General features: G+C 50.0%; 1 protein-coding gene across 1 annotated transcript; it reads right to left on the reverse strand.

Moving 5' to 3' along the window:
• Positions 1-346: 346 nt before the first annotated feature.
• On the reverse strand, positions 347-13,849 carry NSMCE4A (NSE4 homolog A, SMC5-SMC6 complex component). Its single transcript, XM_068140402.1, has 11 exons — positions 13,496-13,849; positions 11,908-11,988; positions 11,284-11,414; positions 9,756-9,907; positions 7,122-7,221; positions 5,590-5,680; positions 5,005-5,099; positions 3,107-3,155; positions 1,936-2,027; positions 910-1,001; positions 347-424 (listed from the first exon to the last, which is right to left on the reverse strand). Exons 1-10 carry the CDS (start codon positions 13,740-13,742, stop codon positions 918-920), a joined length of 1,122 nt encoding a protein of 373 aa, XP_067996503.1. The 5' UTR covers positions 13,743-13,849; the 3' UTR covers positions 347-424; positions 910-917.
• Between the last annotated feature and the right edge of the window lie 9,840 nt (positions 13,850-23,689).

A 23,689-nucleotide genomic window follows, 5' to 3' on the forward strand; every position in this document is an offset into this window, starting at 1 on the left:
CCTCTAATTGAGACCAAGTTTCCAGCCCAAACCCTGATTTCCTTTAAAGGAAGAGCAGAAAGGCATTCCCAATTCCTCCTGCACCACCCAAGATGATCTGGAGAAAGTGATGATAGCAGAGATGGTTAATCATGGCAATTCCATGTGCAGGCTGCTCCTGGGGAAAGGCAAGGGCTGAAAGACAGAGCTGGGGGAAAAGGACAGCATTGCCTTCTCCTGAGAGCTTGTGTCAGTAAACTTCACTACTTTAGATAAACAAAGCCATAATAAACAGAAGCACAGGGCAAAAGCCCTGTGTCAGGGTCATGGGTATAAAGGAGGTATCTTACATCAACTGCCAACAAACTCCAATAAAAATAGATTTAATTTTACAGTATATACACATCCTCTTCCAGAGAAAGCGTTTAAAAATACATTAAGGCACCTAGAGGGAAAGAAAGAAAGACAGTAAGTCATAAATATGCATTAAGAAGTTAAATCCCTGTGACAGTTGAAGAATTCAACCCTATTTTCAAAAGGGATTTGAGGAAGCCAGGCTGCCCTCACTCCCTGCTTCCCTAAGTCCCTCTTCAGATTCCTCTGTTAATATCAGTGGGTTAAAACAGAGCACCAAAAGTAAGCTACGATTCTTGACAGTCCTACATTCCAAGTAAGGTTGCAGGAATCAAGTCAAGTGTATCCCTTAACTCACCATCAAGTGTAAGCATAAAGGTTTTTGCCCAGTTAGTCACTCTGCAGAAGGCTAAGTTACATTTTGTCCCATGGCTATAGAAATACAGGCTAGAGAATACAGAAACACTGCAGACAGTTACCCTGCTTATGGGTTTAGCTGTGTTTGTAAGTCACAGATCTTCCCACAGCACATGGAATTCATGCACTACATCCTTAGTCTGCTTCATTAGAACTTACTTGAAGAATTAAGCTATGTCCATTTCATCATCCTCTGTGTGACAAGGAGGGCTAATCATGGGCTCTGTTATTTCATATGTTTCTACAATCTCCTGGTGAGGGATGACAAGAGTGTCCAAGTTACAAAAGCTGATCCACTCCAGCATAACTGCAGTTCCCCCCAGAGAAGTGCTAAGCTAGTATTACTCTTCTGCATGCTCTGAGTGAGGGACAAAGGAATCACAGAATGGCTTGGGTTGGAAGGGACTTGAAAGATCATCTACTTCCAACCTGCCTGCCATGGGCAGGGACACCTCCCACCAGCCCAGCTTGCTCAAGGCCTCATCCAGCCTGGCCTTCAACACCTCCAGGGAGGGGGCAGCCACAACCCACCTGAGCAACCTGTTCCAGGGTCTCCTCACCCTTAAAGAGTTCCTTCCTAAATATCCAGCCTAAGTCTACCCTTCTCAAGCTTTAATCCATTCCCCCTCATCCCAGCACTACAAGCCCTTGTCAAAAGTCCCTTCTTGGCTTCCTTGTAAGCCTCTTTCAGGTTCTGGAAGGCTGCCATAAGGTCTCCCTAGAGACTTCTCTTCTCCAGGCTGAACAGCTCCAGCTCTCACAGCTTGTCCCCACACAGGGGAGGTTCTCCAGCCCTCTGATCATCTTCCTGCTATGTGCTAAAAACTTTCTGTCTATGATTTCTTATGAGGAAATTGTATGGAGAACTTCCCCTCTAAGAGGGAAGGAACAAACTCTGCACTTACTCAGTCCTCATGTAAAACTGTGACATAAAACAGTAAATGCAAGCCACTGTAAGCCTTAAAGGCACTTAAACTGACCAGGCTTTGAGGCTCCAAGATGAAATTGCTACCCCAATTATCTTCCAGCTAAAAGCCTTCATTAGCTTTGTGATTGTTCTGCAAGCCATACCCTATGCTTACATAGCACTAGCAGATGCAGGAACACCTGTGCTCAGAGCACACAACAGCACAGCTCTTGGATGCAATCTGCCCCTTCAGAAGTATCAAGTGCTATGTACTGTACCTTCCATTCTTGATGGCTGAGAGACAGGACAGCCTGGTTCCGTGCTCCAGTGTTGTGGTCATTGCCCTTCCTCTCATTTTCTTTTGTGGGCTCTGTTCAAAACAGTGTTTGCACATTTCTAAAGGCACTTCCCTCCAGGAGCACAAAAGCTTCTTAAAAAGCAGATCAATAGGTTCCTCTAAGCTCATCTCTCTCAAAAGCCTGTACCACATAAGGAATTTGAGGCTTACCTCCTAAACATTTAGAAATGCCACCAAAGCCTTAGTACCACTGGTATCCTGTGGGAATGAAAACCAAGGGCCTCACACCTGCATGGCATCCCCTTTCCAGCTGTCTCAGAGATGCAGCAATTCCCAACCAAGAGAGACAAAGGAGACTTCTTAGCAGCATGTAACCATCTATTAGCTAAGGTGCCACTTACAAGGCCAGAGAATAGCCATTTATGTCTAGCCACAGAATTGATTGATATGGATCAGAATAATGGCCTCTTGCCATAACTTAGTATTTAGAGACTCAAATGGTTGCAGTTCCTCTCCTAAAACTCTTCATGCCTTTCATTGCACAGCATCACACAATGGCAGGGGCTGGAAAGGACCTCTGGAGATCATCTAGACCAACCCTGAGCTAAAGCAGCTTCACCTAGATCACCCTGCACAGGATTACATCCAGAGGGGTTAGAAAGAAGACTCCACAACCTCTCTGGGCAGGCTGGCACCCTCACAGGAAAGGGGTTTCTTTATCTTTTGGTGGAACTTCCTCTGGGCACCAGGCTGGTCCCACCCTCCTGACACCTGCTCTTCAGATACAAGAGCCCTACTTGGGCTTCGCCAGGCTAAACAGCCCCAGGTCTCCCAGCCTCTCCTCATCAGGCAGATGCTCCAGTCCCCTCAGCATTTTTGCAGCCCTCCACTGGACTCTCTCCAGTAGTTCCTTGTCTCTCAACTGGTAAGCTCAGAACTGCAGCCAGTACTCCAGATGTAGCCTCACTAGGGCAGAGTAGAGGGGGAGGAGAACCTCCCTCAACCTGCTGGCCATACATGGCACACTGCACATCCCCAAACCTCTGCTCTTGCAGCTGAGAACATACCTAACACCTTGTGAACACCTGGCATGCAGCTGCTTTTCAGTGCTGCAACAGAAATCATTAGAGTCTCTTAAAGCAGAATCTTACCTATCATTGGCAATTTATCATCATCCAGCTTTATTCTGGCAAAGCCATCCTGGAAGAGAACAGCATGGAAAAGTCCAGAGGTTAATCAGGAGAGCAGACTATTTCTTGGGTTTAAGTCATATAAACAGGCAAAGAATCTTAACAGGCAACCACAAGAAAAATTGTTTCCAGGTATCTCTTGTTCATAAAGAGCACAGCTGATGTGATTCAACATTTACCAACTGCCCTGGAACAAATGTTTCATTACACAGTGACTATGATTGCTATTCATCAAATACTGAGTTAGCCTTCAGGGTCTGAACTCAGTACAAGCATGCAAGTATCATAGTATAGTACCAGTCAGGGCTGGAAGGGACCACAAGGATCATCCAGTTCCAACCCCCCTGCCATGGGCAGGGACACCCCACACTAGATCAGCCTGGCCACAGCCTCATCCAGCCTGGGCTTAAACACCTCCAGGGACGGTGTCCCAACCACCTCCCTGGACAACCCATTCCAGGGCTTCACCACTCTCATGGGGAAGAACTTCCTCCTCCCCTCCAGCCTGAATCTCCCCACCTCCAGCTTCATTCCATTCCCCCTAGTCCTATCACTCCCTGAGATCCTGAGCAGTCCCTCCCCAGCCTTCCTGTAGCCCCCTTCAGATCCTGGAAGGCCACAATGAGGTCACCTCAGAGCCTTCTCTTCTCCAGACTGAACAGCCCCAACTCCTTCAGTCTGTCCTCACAGGAGAGGTGCTCCAGCCCTCTGCTCATCCTCCTGGCCCTGCTCTGGACACCTTCCAGCACCTCCAGATCCCTCTTGTCATAGGGGCTCCAGAACTGGAGGCAGTACTCCAGGTGGGGTCTCCCCAGAGCTGAGCAGAGGGGGAGGATCACCTCCCTTGCCCTGCTGGCCACACTTCTCCTGCTGCAGCCCAGGATCTGATTGGCTTTCTGGGCTGCAAGTGCACACTGAGAGCTCCTGGTGAGCTTCTCCTCCCCCAGCACCAAGGCTCTCTCCTCAGGGCTGCTTTCCAGCCAGTCCCTGCCCAGCCTGGATTTGTGCCTGGGATTGCCTCCACCCAGCTGCAGGACCCTGCCCTTGGTCTTGTTGAACCTCATGAGGTTGGCTTGTGCCCACCTCTCCAGCCTGTCAAGGTCCCTCTGGATGGCCTCCCTTCCCTCCAGCGTGTCTGCTGCACCACACAGCTTGGTGTCATCAGCAAACTTGCTGAGGGTGCACTCAGTGCCACTGTCCATGTCCCCCACAGAGATGTTGAACAAGACAGGTCCCAGGACTGATCCCTGAGGGACTCTGCTTGTCCCTGGCCTCCACTAGGACATGGAGCCATTGACAGCCACTCTTTGGGTGCGGCCATCAAGCCAGTTCCTTATCCATCTAGTGGTCACCCATCACACCCATGTGTCACCAGCCTGGAGCCCAGGCTGTGGTGCAGGACAGTGTCGAAGGCTTTGCTCAGGCCCAGGCAAACCACATCAGCTGCTCTCCCCTCATCTGTTAATGTTGTCACCTCTTCATAGAAGGCCACCAGGTTGGTCAGGCAGGATTTGCCCTTGGCAAAGCCATGCTGACTGTTCCAAATCACCTCTTCACTATTCTTCTGAGCCAGCAGTGCCTCCAGGAGGATCTGCTCCATGATCTTTCCAGGCACAGAGGTGAGACTGACTGGCCTGGAGTTCCCTGGTTCCTTCTTACCCTTTTTGAAAATGGGGGCAATGTTTCCCCTGTTCCAGTCTGTGGGGACTGCCCCAGACTGCCAGGGCTACCAAAACATCCCAGACTGTTTGCAGAAAACAAATCAGGATCCCTAAGCTGTCAGTACCCAAGCCATACAACTCAGTGTTTGTGGCGAGCCCCAGGGTGTGACAAGATGTGCAGAAGAGGCCATGCCTTACCCTTATGATGAAGGAAACGTGAAAGATGTTTTCCACAGTACGTGCAAAGGAGTTTGGATCAATCACAAGATCAAAGAAGGAAATGGGTGTATCAGCTGGAGGGGGGAAAGAAAGGCAGGCGTTAAACAACAAACAGACAGACAGACAGACAGGTGGTCTGCAGGGAGCTAACACACATCAACAGACCCAAGCCGGGCAGCACTGCTTTCAAAGGCTAACTCAATGGCTGTGTCAATGTAGTGACAATGATCAATTTCCAGTTGCCTGCAGAGAGAAACAAAGTTTCTCAAGAACATTCTTCTCTTCCACCCCCTGCTGCTCCCACACAGACAGGCACTGCGGTTCCATCGCCCCTTCCAGCCTGCAGGCTCCACTGAGAGGGAGGGGACAGGATTTAAACTTAACTTTGCACTCGAACAGCAACTGCTTGGTGCTCACAAAAAATGCAAAGCTACATCCTTCATCTTAAAGATTTCTCCTAGGAACATGCAGGTGGTGTTGGTGCTGTCATTTAGCCACTCCCAAGGGCAGGAGATGAGGTGCAGTCACCTTCTCCAGAGGATGCTTCAACTGACTCCTACTTACGATCGTTTTTGAAGTGAGTCTGCAGTAGTCCCAGGATCCTCTCTACTTCTTTTTCTGTGGCCTCTTGATGAGACTCCTCCATTTTTTTCAACTGAAAAAAACCCCACCACAGTTTCACCTTGAGTAACCACTGTGGTAAGACAAGACCCTGAAAAGGGCCTTTAAGGAACACAACAGAGGATAAAGCTTTCTCTCCACACCCCACCCGCTCATGCAAACGTGAGACAGCCTAGAAAGTGCTTCAGGAATTCACTCCCCCCTCCCAGTGGCAAACTAAGGCCACACTTGGCATGCTCTGAGCCTACTCACAAGTCTGTGCTCACTTGCCAGTAGTTGAAGATGTGGTGCTGAGGGACATGATTAATTGGTGACCTAGCAGTCACCACTAATTAATGATTGGATTTCACCTGAGAGGCCTTTCCCAACTGAACCAACTCTGACTGTAGGACTGGGGTGTCCCTAGTGGTACCTGGCCTGAGCTTACTGAAGGAGTTTATTCCCAAGCATGGAGGGGCAGTTCATCAAGATCTTTCACTCCTTTGCAGAAAAGGCACCTAAGCTGATGTGTAAGAAGCATCACTCAGCAGGTCTGACACGGTCAAAGGACCAATTATTGTCATTTCACAGCTTGTCTGTAACACAAGGTACTCCAAACTACCCTTCAAATGCTGTAAGCAGCACAGCACCAAATCCACTGCTCAGGTACAGTCCCCAGCAACCAGTGTGCAGTTCCTGTTAGCTAACACTTTCCCTTCAAGCACCTTGCCATCAAGCAAGCTACAGAGCTCCTTGCATGACCATGTGTCTAACACAGGTTAAGATAAATGCTGATCAGCAGTGTTTAGCTAAGCAAGCCTCCAAAACAGTCAGTCACTTCTGGAAGCAACTCTCTCAAAGCCCTCCAGAGTCTATTCTTCCCAGTCCAAACTGCATCAGAAGAGTTTCTACCACCATTTGGGTCAGTATGAAGGCTGTATTTAGAGAGACAAACTAGGTACTGATGGTATCAGCCAGGGGTTCCCCAGAGGCTGGTTTCAAATATAAACCCCTGTAGGCACCCTCAAACTTTTGTCTTTCTGCTAAAGACAGACAGAAAGAATGGTGAGACAGAAAGCAGGGAAAGCAGTGGGCAAGGGAGTTAATTAGTTTGCTGCTGTTGGCCCCATTTCTGTGCAAATGTCACACACTGCTGAGACACTTCCACTTCAGAAGCTGAACACACATCAATGTACAGAAGCTTCTTCCTGTTTCATTTCAAAGGCATGAGCTTCAGAGCAAGAAAGTTAATCTGAATGTGAAAAGCCAGCCTGTCAACCATTCCTGAACCCCAAGTCAGCCTGGCAATCCTCTTTCCTTCCACTCAAATGCTGCAGTCCAGGCAAAACTACTCAAGCACCCAATAATGAAGTCTGAATGCTTTAGTACTACAGTTGGTAACTTCAAACCCCCAAGGAACACAAACAGAAAGGTTGAAGAGTCCTTTGTAATAAATATGCCACAACAAATCAGCGTTAAGAGAACATTTCCCAAACCTGAGCAGGCATTGCCCGTCTCTCTTCCCCTCTTGCTGCCTTTTTCTGCCTCTCTATCCGTTGCCTCGGTACAGGAGGATCAGACTTGAAAGAGCCCAACCTAACCAAAACAAACAGAAGATACATTTGGAAGAATGTTTTACACTGTAGCTAAGAAATCGACACAGTGAGCAGTGATCGCCTGAGAGAAGTGGTGACTCAGCTCTGGGGAGACCCCACCTGCAGTACTGCCTCCAGTTCTGGAGCCCCTATGACAAGAGGGATCTGGAGGTGCTGGAAGGTGTCCAGAGAAGGGCCAGGAGGATGAGCAGAGGGCTGGAGCACCTCTCCTATGAGGACAGACTGAAGGAGTTGGGGCTGTTCAGTCTGGAGAAGAGAAGGCTCCCAGGTGACCTCATTGTGGCCTTCCAGGATCTGCAGGGGGCTACAGGAAGGCTGGGGAGGGACTGCTCAGGATCTCAGGGAGTGATAGGACTAGGGGGAATGGAATGAAGCTGGAGGTGGGGAGATTCAGGCTGGAGGTGAGGAGGAAGTTCTTCCCCATGAGAGTGGTGAAGCCCTGGAATGGGTTGTCCAGGGAGGTGGTTGGGGCCCCAGCCCTGGAGGTGTTTAAGCCCAGGCTGGATGAGGCTGTGGCCAGGCTGATCTAGTGTGGGGTGTCCCTGCCCATGGCAGGGGGCTTGGAACTGGATGATCCTTGTGGTCCCTTCCAACCCTGACTGATACTATGATACCTAAAACCAAAGCCTCCTCTCAAAACAATCATCCTCAAGTTGCTCCAAACATGCTGGCAGCCTCAAGGCAGCTTTATCAACAGCTGTATAAAGTTTGATGTAAAGATTCCAGCCTTCTTTGTTCTTTTAAACTCTGTATCCACTTTTATTCAAACTAGCTGAGAAGTGAAAGAGCACATGGTTTGTATCCTCCATTATCTCAATTTTCATTGGTCACAAACTTTCCTGCCTGAACTTTCCCCACACTATTTTTTTTCCCCCCCATCTCTTTTTCAGTTTCTGCAAGTTGATGTTTGCAACAGGAATACCAATTAAGCCCCAGCTTTTCAATGTGGAGTCAGTCCCTGCAACATTCAGTGCACTGAGATCCAACACTTCCCATTAAACAGTGTAACACAGCTGCTACATTTTGGCACCTCTCTCCATGGACTACCTAAGGCACTTAGGCTCCTAGCTTTGCTTGCCTTGAATCTCCACCAAATTAGATGCCTAAAGGAGAGTGAACTGAGGCTCAATTCAAGTTAGATCAGCAGGTACCCAACAATTCTGCAGCACATTTGTTTCCCCTAGCTCAGGTCAGTTGTGAGTTGATTTCAGAAGTCAGAGACTGAGCAGGAAAAACACCCCAACCAAAACCCACCAAACAACTGAGGCCTCAGAGAAGAACAGATGGGGAGCAGCTGTCTTCCTCACCTGAGAAGTGCACTTCCTAATGCAAAAGTAACACGTTGAATATTCCTATATCCTCAATCAAAAGGAGTCCCTCATTGCTTAAGATGGCCAAATGCTCATTGCTTAAGATGGCCAAATGCAACCAATGAGAAATCAAAGTCTCTCTTCTTGCACTTTTGTCTTGAGATCACACAAATGACTAGAAAACATCATGTAGAGCTTACAGCTCAAGAATGCAAACATCAGTTTGAAAGATCTCAGTTGTCTCACATTAAATGTCAGGTATGATATGATCAAGTTGCTATACTCAGCAGCTTTCTTACAACTGCAATGACACTTTCTGGGGAGTGGAACAAGCCCAAGAGCAGAGACAACTGAACAATACTCTGCCAGCTCTACTGTTAGTAACTTCACTGAAGTAGATTCTGCTACTTGTAGGCTGACAAGTGGCCTTCAACAACTTGGTCTAGTGGAAGGTGTCCCTGACAGTGCCAGGGGGGTTGGAACTAGATGATCTTTAAGGTCCCTTCCAGCCCAAACCATTCGATGAAGGTATGAGTCTATGACTTCATGGAGAGGTTTCAGCTGGAGAGTTACCTGTAAGCCAAATGACTAAGGATCACTTGACAGCAGCCACAAAAGCTCTTGCTAAAAGGGTTGCTTGTGCATAAGGAGAGATGATGCTGATCATACATAAGGCCACTTGCCAGTAATTAGGTGATTCCTTCTGCAGGCACAGAATACAAGCAAGAGTCTAAAAGACAAGTCATTGACACAGATGTACAAGGAGAACTGTTGGTCTTTTCATGACAATACAAAAGACATAGACCCTGGCAGATTGACCTTCCACACCAACCAGGGAAAGAGGGGGAAAGTCCCAGAGATCCCTCTGTTCATGACTCTGGCTGCAGCTTGTGCAGGGAGAGAAAGATGAGGGAAGATCAGGTTCTACAGGAAAAGAGGACCACTTCTACTGCTTGGGGTGTGAAACAGGTGTATCAGGAATACCTGACTATCTGTTAGATACAAGTGGTATTATTTTGTAACCAAGCCAAATCAAAGCAAGCATTACTTTAGAATATTCTGGAGACAAGGAGTTCACTGCACCACAAGAAGGGAGGCCACACAGAAGCTTTTGCTGACACTCTGCAGCCCAGGGTGTTGAAGATGATCAATGAAGGCCATCAGTTTGTGCTGCAGTACATACTATTCCCTTAAATAAACTTACATGTAGTGAAAGCAAGGTGCTCTTCTGAAGTACTTTTCTGATTCTGCTCCCAGTTTGTGCCAGGCATCCTGAGGTAAATAGCCACTTGGAGCATCCTCAGAGTCACTGTCATCCTCTTGGCCTTCAATGCGATTTATGCCCATGAAGGTCAGCTACAACAGAAGCAAAGAGCTGCAGTGAAAATTCACTGAAGGGAAATACCACTGGATAGATACTGCATTATGGTGAGGTTAACATTTCATGTCACTGCAGAACCACCTTGACTTCCCTGAAGGTACTGTGAACACAGAAAAACACTCACAGCCTTGGATGCAGCACGGACTAGCAAGCAATGAAAACAAAAGAGCTGGAGGTAAAGAAAGTGATCATTTTTAGAGGGTTCAGCCTACATTCTGATGATGCAGCAAAGCATTACTTAAACTGCACTATAAAGCCAAGGTGTCTGAGTTTCTGAGCACCACACACATCCAGGAAGCCAAGCTTCTCAAATACTGTGAAGTCATTTGGCCCAATCCCTGTATGCACCACCCCAGACTTGCCCAGGAAAAACTCCAGTAGAACAACTGAACTTGGTATGGCAGCACTCCACACTGGACCAAAGATTCTGACTCCTTATTAATCTGCTGTGACATAGGAGAAAATATTCAGGGAGGGTGAAGAAAAAAGAATCAAGTCTGCTTCAAAGCTCTTCTGAACTGACTCTTCCATGTAGTGGCAGCACAAAGAAACAAACATTCCAAATCTGAAAGCATGCAAGCAACAGAAGAGGGTTAGAAAAGACCTTTGAGATCATCAAGACCAACCTATCACCCATCTGATCAACTAAACCATGGCACCAGGTGCCTCAGCCAGGCTCTCCCTAAACACCTCCAGTGATGGGGACTCCACCACCTCCCTGGGCAGCACATTCCAAAGTCCCCTTTCATGCCAGTGACACAATGTGGCAGTATCACACATGGCCTTCAGAACTCCATCCGAAAACAGAGCAGGGACAGGAAAGAAACCGCTCAGCTCCTAGGACACCACAAAGAAAGGAGGTCAGAAGGGACCTGTAGAGATCGAGTCCAATCCCCCTGCCAAAAGCAGGATCACCCAGGGTAGTGCACACAGGAATGCATCCAGGTGGGTTTGGAAAGTCTCCAGAGAAGGAGACTCCCTGAGCAGCCTGCTCCAGGGCTCCATCACCCTCACTGCAAAGAAATTTCTCCTCATGTTGAGGTGAAACCTTCTGCGTTCAAGTCTGTATTCATAGAACTGAGATGAAGTAGCAGCAATGCAACAATGAGGAGGGGAAATGTTCACATTTTAACTCAAGTTTTCCCCTGTGCATCCTGGAGACACTCAGTACACAGTTTAAGACAATCAGTGCTGTGGTTACTGTCACTAATCAAAGAGACTCACAGGAAGAGTGTTGAATTCCATCACGACTGTCACGTAGCCCCTGACCACCTGAGGCCTTCACGACTCTGTAACAAACAGGCTACAAACCTCTAGCAAACTGTTGGCAGATGGAGAGCCTGAGACTTACCAAGTCTTCTGCAAACACTAGTGAGTCAAATGATGTCATCTCAGAGTGCAGCTCGCTGGCTTTCTCCTTTCCCAGATTCGATGCCAAGACAAGAAACTGGGCGTCCAGCGCCGCCTCCCGCGCACGGGAAACTGTTACAGGGAAGATGGAATGGCAGGGTGGGAGCGTCCAAAAGAGAACATTGGGCAGACTCACTCTGCTGGGTACAGACAGACTCTTTCACTTCATCCTTACAACAACATTTGCGTCAGAAGAGAGAGAAAAGGTGAGGATGATACCAATAAAGGCAAAGGTGGCAAACCAGCACGTTGTCTTATGAAATGGAACGCTGTTCTCACTGACACGTGGAACAGGTACTGCTTCCATGTCTGTTCCAGAGGGAAGCTAAAGCAAGGAGGACTTCTAAGCACAAATAAACACTGAAGTACTGCTATTTATTTTCTCACATCAGCTGGTTCCAACAATTCCACTGAAGATGTCTACTTCACGTTACACTTTAACGGTTCTGATGCAGTAAGTGGACCTCAGCTTCATTCTTTTGCCCTTTTCTGTGTACAAGGCATCACTGCCTCATGCTTAGCCAACTGTCAAGCAAACATGTAAGGGCCACAGAGTATGTCTTACCTCCACTAAACAGCTTATTGGCTTCCTCCAAAGCTTCTGTCAGTCTGTTGGTCTTTGAACTCAGCATATCCTCACGATTTTCTGGGGGGGAGGAACACAGATGGAATCCTAAATTACTTACCTATAGGAGCATCCACAAATACCTACTTACACCTTAAGCAAAAGCGGCTGGTTCCTAGCCCATCTAACACACAAACACACAACACAGCTCTAGTGTGTTAAATTGCAAGATTATGTATGCCAGTTTTTATTGTTGTGGCTTGGAAAGGACCTCAAGGATCAGCCAGTTCCAAGCCCCCTGCCATGGGCAGGGACACCTCACACTACAGCAGGTTGCTCACAGCCACATCCAGCCTGGCTGCAAACACCTCCAGGCAGGAGGCTTCCACCACCTCCCTGGGCAACCTGTGCCAGGCTCTCACCACCCTCATGGGGAACAACTTCTTCCTCACAGCCAATCTCAATCTACCCATTTCTAGCTTTGTTCCGTTCCCCCCAGTCCTATCACTACCTGACACCCTCACAAGTCCCTCCCCAGCTTCCTTGTAGCCCCCTGCAGATCCTGGAAGGCCACAATGAGGTCACCTCAGAGCCTTCTCTTCTCCAGACTGAACAGCCCCAACTCCCTCAGTCTGTCCTCATAGGAGAGGAGATCACATCAGTTTGAAGCAGTAATTTTACATTTTACTTCAATGCCATGGTTTAGTTGTCAGGGTCTTTCCCAACCTTATTGACTCTATGGATTCTATCTCCCAACATCATCTAATCAACTAACCCATGGCACCAAGTGCTTCATCCACTCTCTTCTTAAACACCTGCAGTGATGGTGACTCCACCACCTCCCTGGGCAGCACATCCCAATGGCCAATCTTTCTTTCTATGAAGAATTTCTTCCTAACATCCAGCCTAAACCTCCCCTGGCACAGCTTGAGACTGTGTCCTCTTGTTCTGGTGCCTGGCAGAAGAGACCAACCCCCACCTGGCTACAACTTTCCTTCAAGGAGCTAGAGAGAGCAATGAGGTCTCCCCTGAGCCTCCTCTTCTCCCGGCTAAGCAACCCCAGCTCCCTCAGCCTCTCCTCACAGGGCTGTGCCCCAGACCCCTGCCCAGCCTTGTTGCCCTCCTCCGGACACATCCGAGATGCTGGTGCCTGCAGTTTTAACCTAAAAGCCCAAACAGCAGGAACACAGAACCGAAGGCTTTCAGCGCGTTCCCAGGTGCAAAGCAGGCAGTGCCCAGTGACCCTGCGGCCAGGCAGGCACAGCGCAGGTCAGCCCCCGAGACCCTGCTGGCTCTGGGAGCGCGAACGCCTCCGGGGAGACGCACCCCGGCCGGCCACAGGCCCGGCATGGCAGCAGGACAAGGCACTGGGGAGCTCCCGCGGAAGCTTCAGGCGTTCCTCACGCGAGGAGCCCCGACACGGCAGCAGGCTGGCGCCCGGCCGGCCACAGGCCCGGCATGGCAGCAGGACAAGGCACTGGGGAGCTCCCGCGGAAGCTTCAGGCGTTCCTCACGCGAGGAGCCTCACACGGCAGCAGGCTGGCGCCCGGCCGGCCCCCCGCGCGGGACAGGGGCGCCCGCGGCTTACGCTGCACGCTGGAGATGAGCTCCCGGTACTGGTTTCGGATCATCCTCCTGCTGCGCTCGTCGCCGGCGCCCTCGGCGCTCCCCGGCCGCCTGAGCTGCTCGTCCATCGCCTCCGGCTCTTCCCCCTCCCATAGCCGCCCGTGCAGGGGCACGGCGCCGTTACTCGAGGTGGACGGCTGCGAGAGGATGCTGCTCTCCGTGCTCGAGCTCGAGAGGGAGCGGTCCGCCTTCCCGGCCCCCTTCGACATCGCTGGGCGACGCCCGGGCCTTGCCGAGCCGCCGCGTAGAGAAGCGGCAGGCTGCCGCCCCGGGAGGCCGCAGCCCGGCCCCGCGCCAGGCGCCGAGGGCGCAGAGAAGCCGCTGCCGGTGGCGACGGCGGCCCGAGAGGCCCAAAGCGGCCGGGAGCGGAGGAGGCGGAGCCGAGGGGCGAGGCCGCGGCCGCCGCAGCCGCGCAGGAGCGGCCGCTGTGACCGCCGCCGCCGCAGGAGGGCGCCGTCGGGGCGGGATGAGTGGGAGGCTGCGGGCGCTGTCTGAAGCAGTTGGGGTTCCGCTGGTGAGGCAACGGCGCTCCCCTACCGGCTCAGCCCAACCGCCGCTGGCCGCTCGCAGGCAGCCCACCTCCGCTCGCCCCGGACCACCTGCGCCTGTTCCGAATCGGTCTCCGAGAGATCCGGAAAGGGAGGCCCGCGGCGGGACTTCTCCCGTCATGGCTTTTACCAGCTCCTGTAAGACTGAGCAGGACAGTCCTACAGCCTTCACCTCCACAAGGAGTGGGAATGTGGTCAGGAGCCGAGCGGTAGCAGGGCTCCCATCTCCTGAAGCTTCCCCAGCATTCTGCGCTGAACGGGCTGGCCAGCCCCGGGGTGCTCTGCACAGGCGGTGGTGGAGTCACAGAACCACAGAACCAGCCAGGCTGCAAGAGACCTCCAAGATCACCGAGTCCAACTGATCCCCCAGTCCTAGCTGATCAACCAGACCACGGCACCAAGGGCCTCACCCAGTCCCCTCTTGAACACCTCCAGGGATGGGGACTCCAGCACCTCCCCAGGCAGCACATCCCAGTGGCAAATTACTCTTTCTGGGAAGAACTTTTTTCTCACTTCAAGCCTAAACCTCCCCTGGCACAGCTTGAGACTGTGTCCTCTTGTTCTGGTGCTGGCTGCCTGGGAGAAGAGACCAACCCCTACCTGGCTACAACCTCCCTTCAGGTAGTTGTAGACAGCAATAAGGTCTCCCCTGAGCCTCCTCTTCTCCAGGCTAAGCAACCCCAGCTCCCTCAGCCTCTCCTCACAGGGCTGTGCTCCAGACCCCTCCCCAGCTTGGTTGCCCTTCTCTGGACACCTTCCAGCAGCTCAACCTCCTTCCTAAACTGAGGGGCCCAGAACTGGACACAGGACTCGAGGTGTGGCCTAACCAGTGCAGTGTACAGGGGCAGAATGACCTCCCTGCTCCTGCTGGCCACACTGTTCCTGATGCAGGCCAGGATGCCATTGGCCCTCTTGGCTGCCTGGGCACACTGCTGGCTCATGTTCAGCCTACCATCAACCAGCACCCCCAGGTCTCTCTCTGCCTGGCTGCTCTCAGCCACTCTGACCCCAGCCTGTAGCACTGCATGGGGTTGTTGAAGCCAATGTGCAGAGCCTGGCACTTGGATGTGTTCAATCTCCTGCCCTTGGACTCTGCCCATCTGCCCAGCCTGGCAGGGTCCCTCTGCAGAGCCTCTCTACCCTCCAGCAGATCAACTCCTGCCCCCTGCTTGGTGTCATCTGCAAATGTACTGATGATGGACTCAATGCCCTCATCCAGATCATCAATAAAGACATTGATTGGTCACCATTCCTGGGGGTGTTTGAGTGCCCATGGTTTGGTGTTGAGGTCAAGGGGTGGACTGGATGATCTTGGAGGTCTCTCTCCACCAGAGGTATTCTGTGATGTGAGGAGCAGAAGAGGTGGCAATTAGAGACAAGGAGATGATAACTTGACTGAGCATCTCTAGTACGTGTGTTGCCATATAAATGTGCAGCTTAATCACTCAGCAGGGTTGATTCATCACTAAAGCAGGGTTCTGTGCTCTGGCAAATAAAGTAGCAAATTCATGCTTTGAAGTGAAAGAGACTCCTGGGGTAGTTAAACATGACCTGTGGGTTGTTTATACAACACCCACCAAAGTTAAAGCTGAGTCAAATGTAAGAATATCTATGACTAATTAACTGGGAGGAAATGTAGCTGCAGTATTTTTAAGCTCTCCACAACAAAGCATTATGAGTCTGGAGAAGTCAGCAACACTCCAAGTGTCCTTTTGTGGTGAGCATCTTGTCATTACAGATGTAAAGAGTAAGAGTTTCTCCCCTCTCTCCTGGCACCAGTGTCATCTGAGCTGCATGAGTGCCATGCTGGGTTTGCCTTCTCCTTTGGATATATAGATACACCTATAGCTATATTGAGCTATAGACATAGCATCTTCATAGATCAGATCAATGCAGCCTACAGTCATGGCTCTACATTGTCTTCACAGGCTCACAGGATGTTGGGGCTTGGAAGAGACCTCTGGAGGTCTTCCATTCCAGCCCCCTGCCAGAGCAGGACCACAGAATCCAGCACAGGTCACACAGGAACACATCCAGATGGGTCTTGAAGGTCTCCAGAGAAGGAGACTCCATAGCCTCCCTGGGCAGCCTCTTGCAGTGCTCTGTGACTCTTCCAGGAAGGTTCTTCCTCACATTGAGGTGGAACCTCCTGTGCTGTAGTTTCCATCCATTGGGCACAAGTGAGCAGAGGCTGTCTCTGTCCCTTCCTTCCTGACCCCCAGCCCTCAGATATCTATATAGACATTGATCAGATCCCCTCTCAGTCTTCTCTCCAGACTGAACAGCCCCAAGGCTCTCAGCCTCTCCTCACCAGGCAGTGCTGCAGTCCCTGCAGCATCCTTGTAGCCCTCCCCTGGACTCTCTCCAGCAGATCCCTGTCCCTCTTGAACTGGGGAGCCCAGAACTGGATGCAGCACTCCAGGTGGGGCCTCACTAGGGCAGAGTAATCAGCACTGCTGGATTGCAGGCTGCAGCTCTGCATAAGCTCTCTCTCAAAAGACATCTCTACAACATTTCATTTTGCAGTACAAAATGACTGAATTCTAGTTTGGACTCTTGAGCAATTCTCTGCTCTTACACTTTGTGTGGCTAGTTGAGGGCTGTGACATTTGCCTTGCAGATTCACAATGAGTAATACACTCCTTTGGACCCTGACACAGAATGTCTCAGGAGACAGTGCAAACAAGGCTGAGGCCTTTTGTACAGCACAGGACACAAACACCCAGTGAGGAAATATTCCCTGTTGCAAAGACCTTGTAGCACAGTGCACTGTGCAGGACTCTGAGGCTGGGGGGCAAGGCAGGGCAAAGCTTCAGCATGAGCTGGAAGGTTCAGTACCTCGCTGAGGAAGCCCTGTTGTGTCCAGCCTCCTGCAAGCACTGTCCCTGTGGTCCTGAAGATGGTGCTTGATTGCTTGAAATCTGCCTTTGACCTTTCCTGGTGCTGAGACAAGGAAGGCCTTTCACTCCTTGGGTCCGAGAGCAAAACATCCCACAGGCTGCTCTTTGTCCCAGATGCACAATGGAGGAACAAAAAGTGCTCCTCCAGAGGCAGCCCAGATGAACCCAAACTGAAGCACTGAAGAGCACAGCGTTACAATAAATGCCACACACTATTTACAGTCACTTCCAGCAAGGACTTTGTGCACTACAAACTCGTTCAACAGCCACTCTCACATTCCTGCAGTGGCTTGTGTTTGCAGGGGGAATCGGGCTGGGTGTGAAACAAGATGACTCCACACCCAGCAGTGGGGTTCAATCCCAGTTCACTTCTCATTCTAATCACAAAGAAAACCTCTTTCACATATTGCTTGGGAGCGGTAGGAAGGAGAGGGAAAGCCTACAGCTGCTTGTCCTGTGGAGCAGTCTGTCACAGCACACACCATGTGCGAGACAGAAGGTGGATGGATGCTCTCTGCACTCCCATTCCATCATCTCCTTGCAGAATGGCAGTTTCAGACAGCAAGATCAAGTGTCACATCCCCTTGGCTCACCTGGGAGCACTGAGGGTAAATGTCCCTTCAGCTTTTTGCAGGAGGACAGAGGTGCAGGGGTGGAAATGTCAGCCAGCACAATCCTCAGGGTGCTGCCTCATGAGTGCAGGGGGACACAGAGCCATGTAGGTGGGCACATACCTCCTGCAGGCCTGCCCTGGCTCTACAAAGATGTCTAGGTTCTTGACTGGATCCTTCATCTCCAGCTCTTGCTGTGACAGTTGTCTACAGAATATCTTACCAAGTGAATGATTTCTGACCAGTGCTGAGGCAGTGCTGTTGCCAGCAGGTTCTTGACACAGACAGTGAAAGTTACAGAAGAGCAGAAGAATGAGGGCTCCAAACAGTGCTCAGGGACATAGGACAGGTTGTGAGGAACTGCTGCTCTCTCACCTCGAGCAAGGGCATATTGTGCATTCCTCAGGAGCACCTGCACCTCCCATTCACGGTGCTGGGGCATCCCACTGCCAGTTCTCCTGGGGAAGGCACGAGCAGCCTGTGCAGCAAGCCAGGTTTCAAACCCAGTTTAACAGCTTCGTGCAGCCAGCAGATTCTGCCTCTGATGCCACTTACTCTGTGTGTGAGATTACATAATGTGAGAATGAGCTTACAACACATGAGATAAAACCTCTCATATCCCAGACCTCACCTTCCACAACACTGCCATTGCCTCCTGTAAGATGACTCCCAACACAGGGCTTCAACAGGAGGGGAAGTACAGGGGGGTATTATTAAGACTCAGTCATACATATGTCCTTCATGGATGTGGGCTTTCTCCTTCCAGTGAATCCAAAACCCAGGAAGCAAAAGCAGGCCCACCAGATGGGAGGTGCCATTTGGTTTATGTCATCTGACTGCATTTTTATTGTGAGGTTTCTGCTTGTCCAGGTGGTCAGACCCCTCCTGCCCTGGCTGTTGTTGTGCATTTGTGGCAACTGTCACTCTCCATGGTGAAAACAGTGACTGAAGCAAATGGTTCAGGCTCAGCTGATTGTGAGATTTCCAAACTGCTGTTACTCACCAAGACTGTTTTCTCATCTGATGCCCATTCAGTTCTCATACATGCAGGTGTAACACAGCCTTGTTCTCCTTGAAATGAGAAGACTGCCATAGAGGAATCCTGAAACAAATATTGCAGATTTATTCCAGCAGAGATTCACTGTGTGCAGATTTCACCCTTCCCTCTTCTACACACCAAGTGCCTGGCATTTAGCAGAGGATCTCCTACAAGAAGGATGGAGAGAGACTGTTTGCAAAGGCCTGCAGTGACAGGACAAGGAGCAATGGCTTCAAACTAGAGCAGAGCAGATTTAGATTGGATGTTAGGAGCAAGTTCTGCACTGTGAGGCTGCTGGAACACTGCAACAGGTTGCCTAGGGAGGGGGTTGGGGCCCTATCCCTGGAGATATTCAAGATGAGGCTCAACAGGGCTCTGGGCAACCTGAGCTAGTGGAGGATGTCCCTGCTGAGTGCAGAGGGGGTTGGACTGGATGAGCTTCGGAGCTCCCTTCCAACCCAGACCATTCTAGGAGTCTGTGATTCTAACCCAGTGACTGGATTTACACTTGGCAGTGGACTCCAAGGTAAAAATGATAGTTTATTGGGGTGCAAAACCCCAAGAGGCAGCACCAATATCTTAAATGACAGCAGACAACCAGTGTGGGATAAAGCAGCACTCAAGATTTTTGGCTTGACAGACGTTTCTGCAGACAGCATCTTTCAGGCAGGAGTGCTACCTGCCTCTGCAAGCCTTGTTGCTGTCTCTTCTGGGTATTGAAGACCCAGGAGCCTTCTTGTACTGCATGTCCCTGACTGGCTGGCCAATCCCCACCTCTGCTGCTAGAGCAGGAGCTGCTGTTAACGAGAGTGCCCTGGCTGGTGACATATGCAGGGTCACAGGTGGTACTTCTGTCTCCCAGTTACATCCATTGTTCTATGATCTGTGATTTCTCATCCTTAACTCTGCAGATTTGGTCCATCCCATGACATGCAGCAGCTCCTCTGGGCACTGTGTTTCAGCAAAGAGACAGTCTCTAGGGTCCTCACACAGAGCAATAATGCACTGGGGTTTTACCCTGCTGAGAAGTGAATTGCCAGTGGTGCTCACAGTGCACCCCACAGCTCAGGAGCTGTGCAGCATGCAGCTGCTCTCAGCTAGAGCCAATAAACTCAGGATCTACCACCACTGGATTTAGTATCAAATCTAATCATTTGTCCAGTTTGGGAAGCTTGGTCTCCTGATGTGAAGATCCCCACTCTGCTAGCAGGTGCTCCCAGACCTCAATGGAAAGAGACATGGTTTTAAATGCCATGGTTTTGAATGCCATGGTCTAGTCGTGAGGTCTGTGGTGACAGGTTGGACTCAATGATCTTTGAGGTCTCTTCCAACCTTGGTGATTCTGTGAGACTGTAAATCATGGAATCACAGAATCATAGAATGGTCTGGGTTGGAGGGGACCCCCTGAATGCTGCTGTCCAGGACAAAGAGATAAAGCAAGAAATCTGTTGTCTAACACCAGAGTCACACAGGACCTGTTGCCCAGTGGGGGCTGTTCCTGATGTACAAAGTAATCCTGGCGATCTGAAGTGAGGCTTAGCCTAACTGAAAACATCAGAAGCAGCCTGTCTGAGATCCTTGCCATTCAGCTGCCAGCCCTGCAAGCAAACACAGATGAGGGGAGTTTCTTTTCATGAGTGGGGCTGACGTTAAAACTTTAGCAGCACAGGAGTGTGACTTCACTTACTTGTTTCTCACAGGAGCTTTTGTTTCCATGTTTACAGAGATAATCCCGTGGGAGGTAGGGATCTGGCAGCAGACACTCTTTCAGCAGAGTGGGTTAGGTTACAGCACATCAAATCACAGCCTGCATTGTGCCCATCTAAGAAGGTATTTCCAGAGGAATAGAACAGAACAGCTATTAATAGAACTCTTTACAAAAGAAAACAAACTTGGGGCCCAATCTGGTGGGATGTCAGAGGGAAAGGAAAAAAACCCCAACCACCCAGCCAACCAGTCAACCAACCAACCAGCCAACCAACCAACCAACCAACCAACCAGCCACCCACCCAGCCACCCAACCAGCCAACCAACCAACCAGCCAGCCAACCAGCCAACCAACCACCCACCCCCCCCCCCCCAGCCAACCACCCACCCACCCACCCACCCAGCCACCCAACAGCCTCACCAGCGCCAGGCACTCTCCTCTGAATGACTTGGAAGGTTTCACTAAGTGACAAACTGAAAGGGGGCTGCTGGGAGAACACGTGGAAGTGGTGCTGGTGGAGACCAAACTGCTGCAGGGCTGCCACTTTCCCCCTCTGCAATCCAGCAGCAAATCAGTTGAGGAAAATAATGATGAAAAGAATCTTTGCAAGAAGGAGGAGGAAAAGCACAGAGAGACACACACCAGGGATGCCTCAGCACAGAGAGGAGCCAGGCAGCTGCTGCCTTGCTGGTCCATCCAGCACATTTCTGATGGAGGAGCAAAGGAATTAGAAGCAAATGTGGCAGGAAGGCAGACTCTTGCAAAAGCCAAAGCCAGTTAGTGCTGTGTAGGCTTGCACCCATATTTTGCACTACTGCATGGCCATTTTTGGTTTGGTTTGGTTTGGATTGGGTTTTTTGGACACTGCTATTTTCTTGTACCAATCATTCCTGTAAATCCAGAGACAGTCACTTTTCCTTGTACCAACCTCTAGCAGGTGTTGCTTGTCAGACACAGCCAACACCCTGCTAAGTATTGACTTAAACCTAAGCACTCCTGCTAGCTTTAATCCTATCACAGCAATGATTTCTTCCTATCTCATGCTGCTGGAATATGTTTTGATTACATCTGCTGGGAATGTATTTTTATTACAAGTGTTTAAAGGCCTGCAAATCACAACCTGCTGCACAAGGAATAATGCTGTCCTCTCTGACATGATGCATTCTAAGGGAGGGGTTTCCAAGAGCCCCATGTAGCTGAGAACATGTTCTGCTTAGAAGTCATTGCTATGATTGGTGTGAGTTTCCTCTTCCAGTGCCTTGTACTTGGAAGTCTTCTGCTTAGAAGTCATTGCTATGATTGGTGTGGATTTCCTCTTCCAGTGACTTGTGCTTTGGGGGGGTTACAGTTAAGACAACTCCATACTCAAGTGGCAAGTTTTGGGTTTTGGGGTTTTTTTCCCCCCTTCTGAAAGGCTCACAGCTGTAATGCTCTAACTTCAGCCACTTCCATTTATCCATCCTCTTTCCTTCCTTTCTGACCATGTGGGTAAAGAGAAGACTGAGCACAAGGAGAAGGATGAAGAACAGAACAGAGGCAGGAGACTTCTTTTTCCTTCTCTGCCTCCTGCCAGGGAATCCACTAACATTTCTAGACTCTGGCTGTTTATTCTGAACTCCAGCCAAGCACTCCTGGAGAAATATGGAGAGCAAGGCTGCCTTGCAATGGTTTTCTTAAGGCAGTGCTGTGGTTACACACATTTGTCATGCGCTAAACAGATTCATTTCCCCAAACTTTGCTTAGTAATAGTCAGGTGAGACAGACAACTTCACACTTCCTTGCAGTTCTCGAGTGGAAAGCCAGAGGGTAAGGTTCCAGGGACAGGGGTGAATCATGGAGCTTGTCTCACTGCCTTCAGCAGGCAGCATACGAACAACAGCAGCGCTCTGCACCCAGTGTGCAGGACCTGCCTTGTGTTATTCTCATCCAGCAACCGAGCATTCCTGTGAAGAACTGATGTGTCATAGCCCTGCAGCTCCCTGGGTCAGATTCCTTACACTTCATAGCTCTCCAGCATAGTGTTCTCAAACATAAGCCAATTCACATTAATAGAACACTTTCATGTGATCCAGGGAGAAAGGGGATCCATACAACAGCTAGGAGTGAAGCAGTGAAGAAGGTTATGAAAGTCAGGGGCAGAGTGGTGCCTTCTCACTTGTAGTCTAGAGGAAAATTGGGTAAGTAATTTTTTTCTTAGTCCTTTCAATTTAAAACTGTCTAGACTCAAAGGAGTTTGCTGATTATGCTTGAGACATTACCAAAAGCCAAGGGGAGTGTCTGGTAAGGGAAGGAAACTTTTGTCCTTAGCAGGGAAACAAAAAGCCAGCCACTCCTTTGAGGTTCTGTAGTTTCATGATCTCCTGCATAACTTGTTTCACAGTCCACATCACCTATGAAGTCTACACGATTGTGTCTGCCAGTGTGTTTCTAAGACAGGGAGGCTGGTCATGAAGTGTGCATGTCCTAAAGGAGCTGTTTCAAAGGCGTGCTCCAGCACTCCAGCCTGCAACAGCTACGAGCAAATGCTGGTGCTTTAAAGCCTGGCTCTCTCCCCCTCTTCGTGTTTTTCAGCTGTAGTTGTGAGGATTTGCCTCAGAGAGGATTGCTTGTTGACTTTGAGTTGCCATGTAACGACAAGAATGTGTGTTTCTCGTGCAGGGTTTCAGAGATAAAATTAGCTGGCCAGGCACTGGAAAGATTATGCAGATGTTTGGTGATGTTCTCAAGTGAGAAGGCCTGGGACACTTTGTCCTTTCCTGCATAACAAAGTTTGCTTCCAGTTGTCAAGCACCACACTCAACAGCTGTTGGTAGGCTATTTCCTCTGGTGACCCAGATCTCTTAAAGGTAATTGCAGGTAATCGAATTCCAGGGGAGCTGATCAGACTGAAGGAACGCCTCACTCGTTTGAGATGAAGAAGAGCTGAACTGTGTTATTGTCTGGAATGCTGGTGGCACTGTACTGAAAGCTCTCTGCATGTGAGGCCAGGGACACTTCAGTTACTCATGGATTGATACTTTTTTTGAGCAAAAGAGGTAAAGAGGTTTGTTTTCCCACAATGTTTTGGCACGGTTTGTGTGATGTGGAAACTACTCTTCAAGGGATCTGCCTTTAAAAACACAGAATTGTTCTCAGACAGTCGGTAACAATCATGTTGACAGGCTCAGGATGACAATGGCAGGCATGCTTCTATCTGCAGCTTAAACTTGGCACTGTCTACAAAACCTGATCTCCTCAAAGGGTAGAGAGCTTATAGCTTGGATTTATTCCTCATGATGTAGTTAATGATCTGAGAGCAGCCCTTTTGCCCTTTACACAGCTCAAGAAGAGGTGAGTTAGAAAATTGCTAT

Source organism: Melanerpes formicivorus, unplaced genomic scaffold, assembly GCF_026170545.1.
Source record: "Melanerpes formicivorus ecotype bairdi unplaced genomic scaffold, bMelFor1.0.p_v2 SCAF_6, whole genome shotgun sequence".
NCBI lineage: Eukaryota > Metazoa > Chordata > Aves > Piciformes > Picidae > Melanerpes > Melanerpes formicivorus.

Excerpts from the sequence above, each read along its gene's own strand:
- NSMCE4A (XM_068140402.1), bottom strand. The coding sequence starts at position 13,742 with ATGTCGAAGGGGGCCGGGAAGGCGGACCGCTCCCTCTCGAGCTCGAGC. Across the intron at positions 11,989-13,495 it reads GCTCATCTCCAGCGTGCAGC|AAAATCGTGAGGATATGCTG; the intron begins GTAAGCCGCGGG and ends CCTCCCCCCCAG. Across the intron at positions 9,908-11,283 it reads TAGTGTTTGCAGAAGACTTG|CTGACCTTCATGGGCATAAA; the intron begins GTAAGTCTCAGG and ends CTTCTGTTGTAG.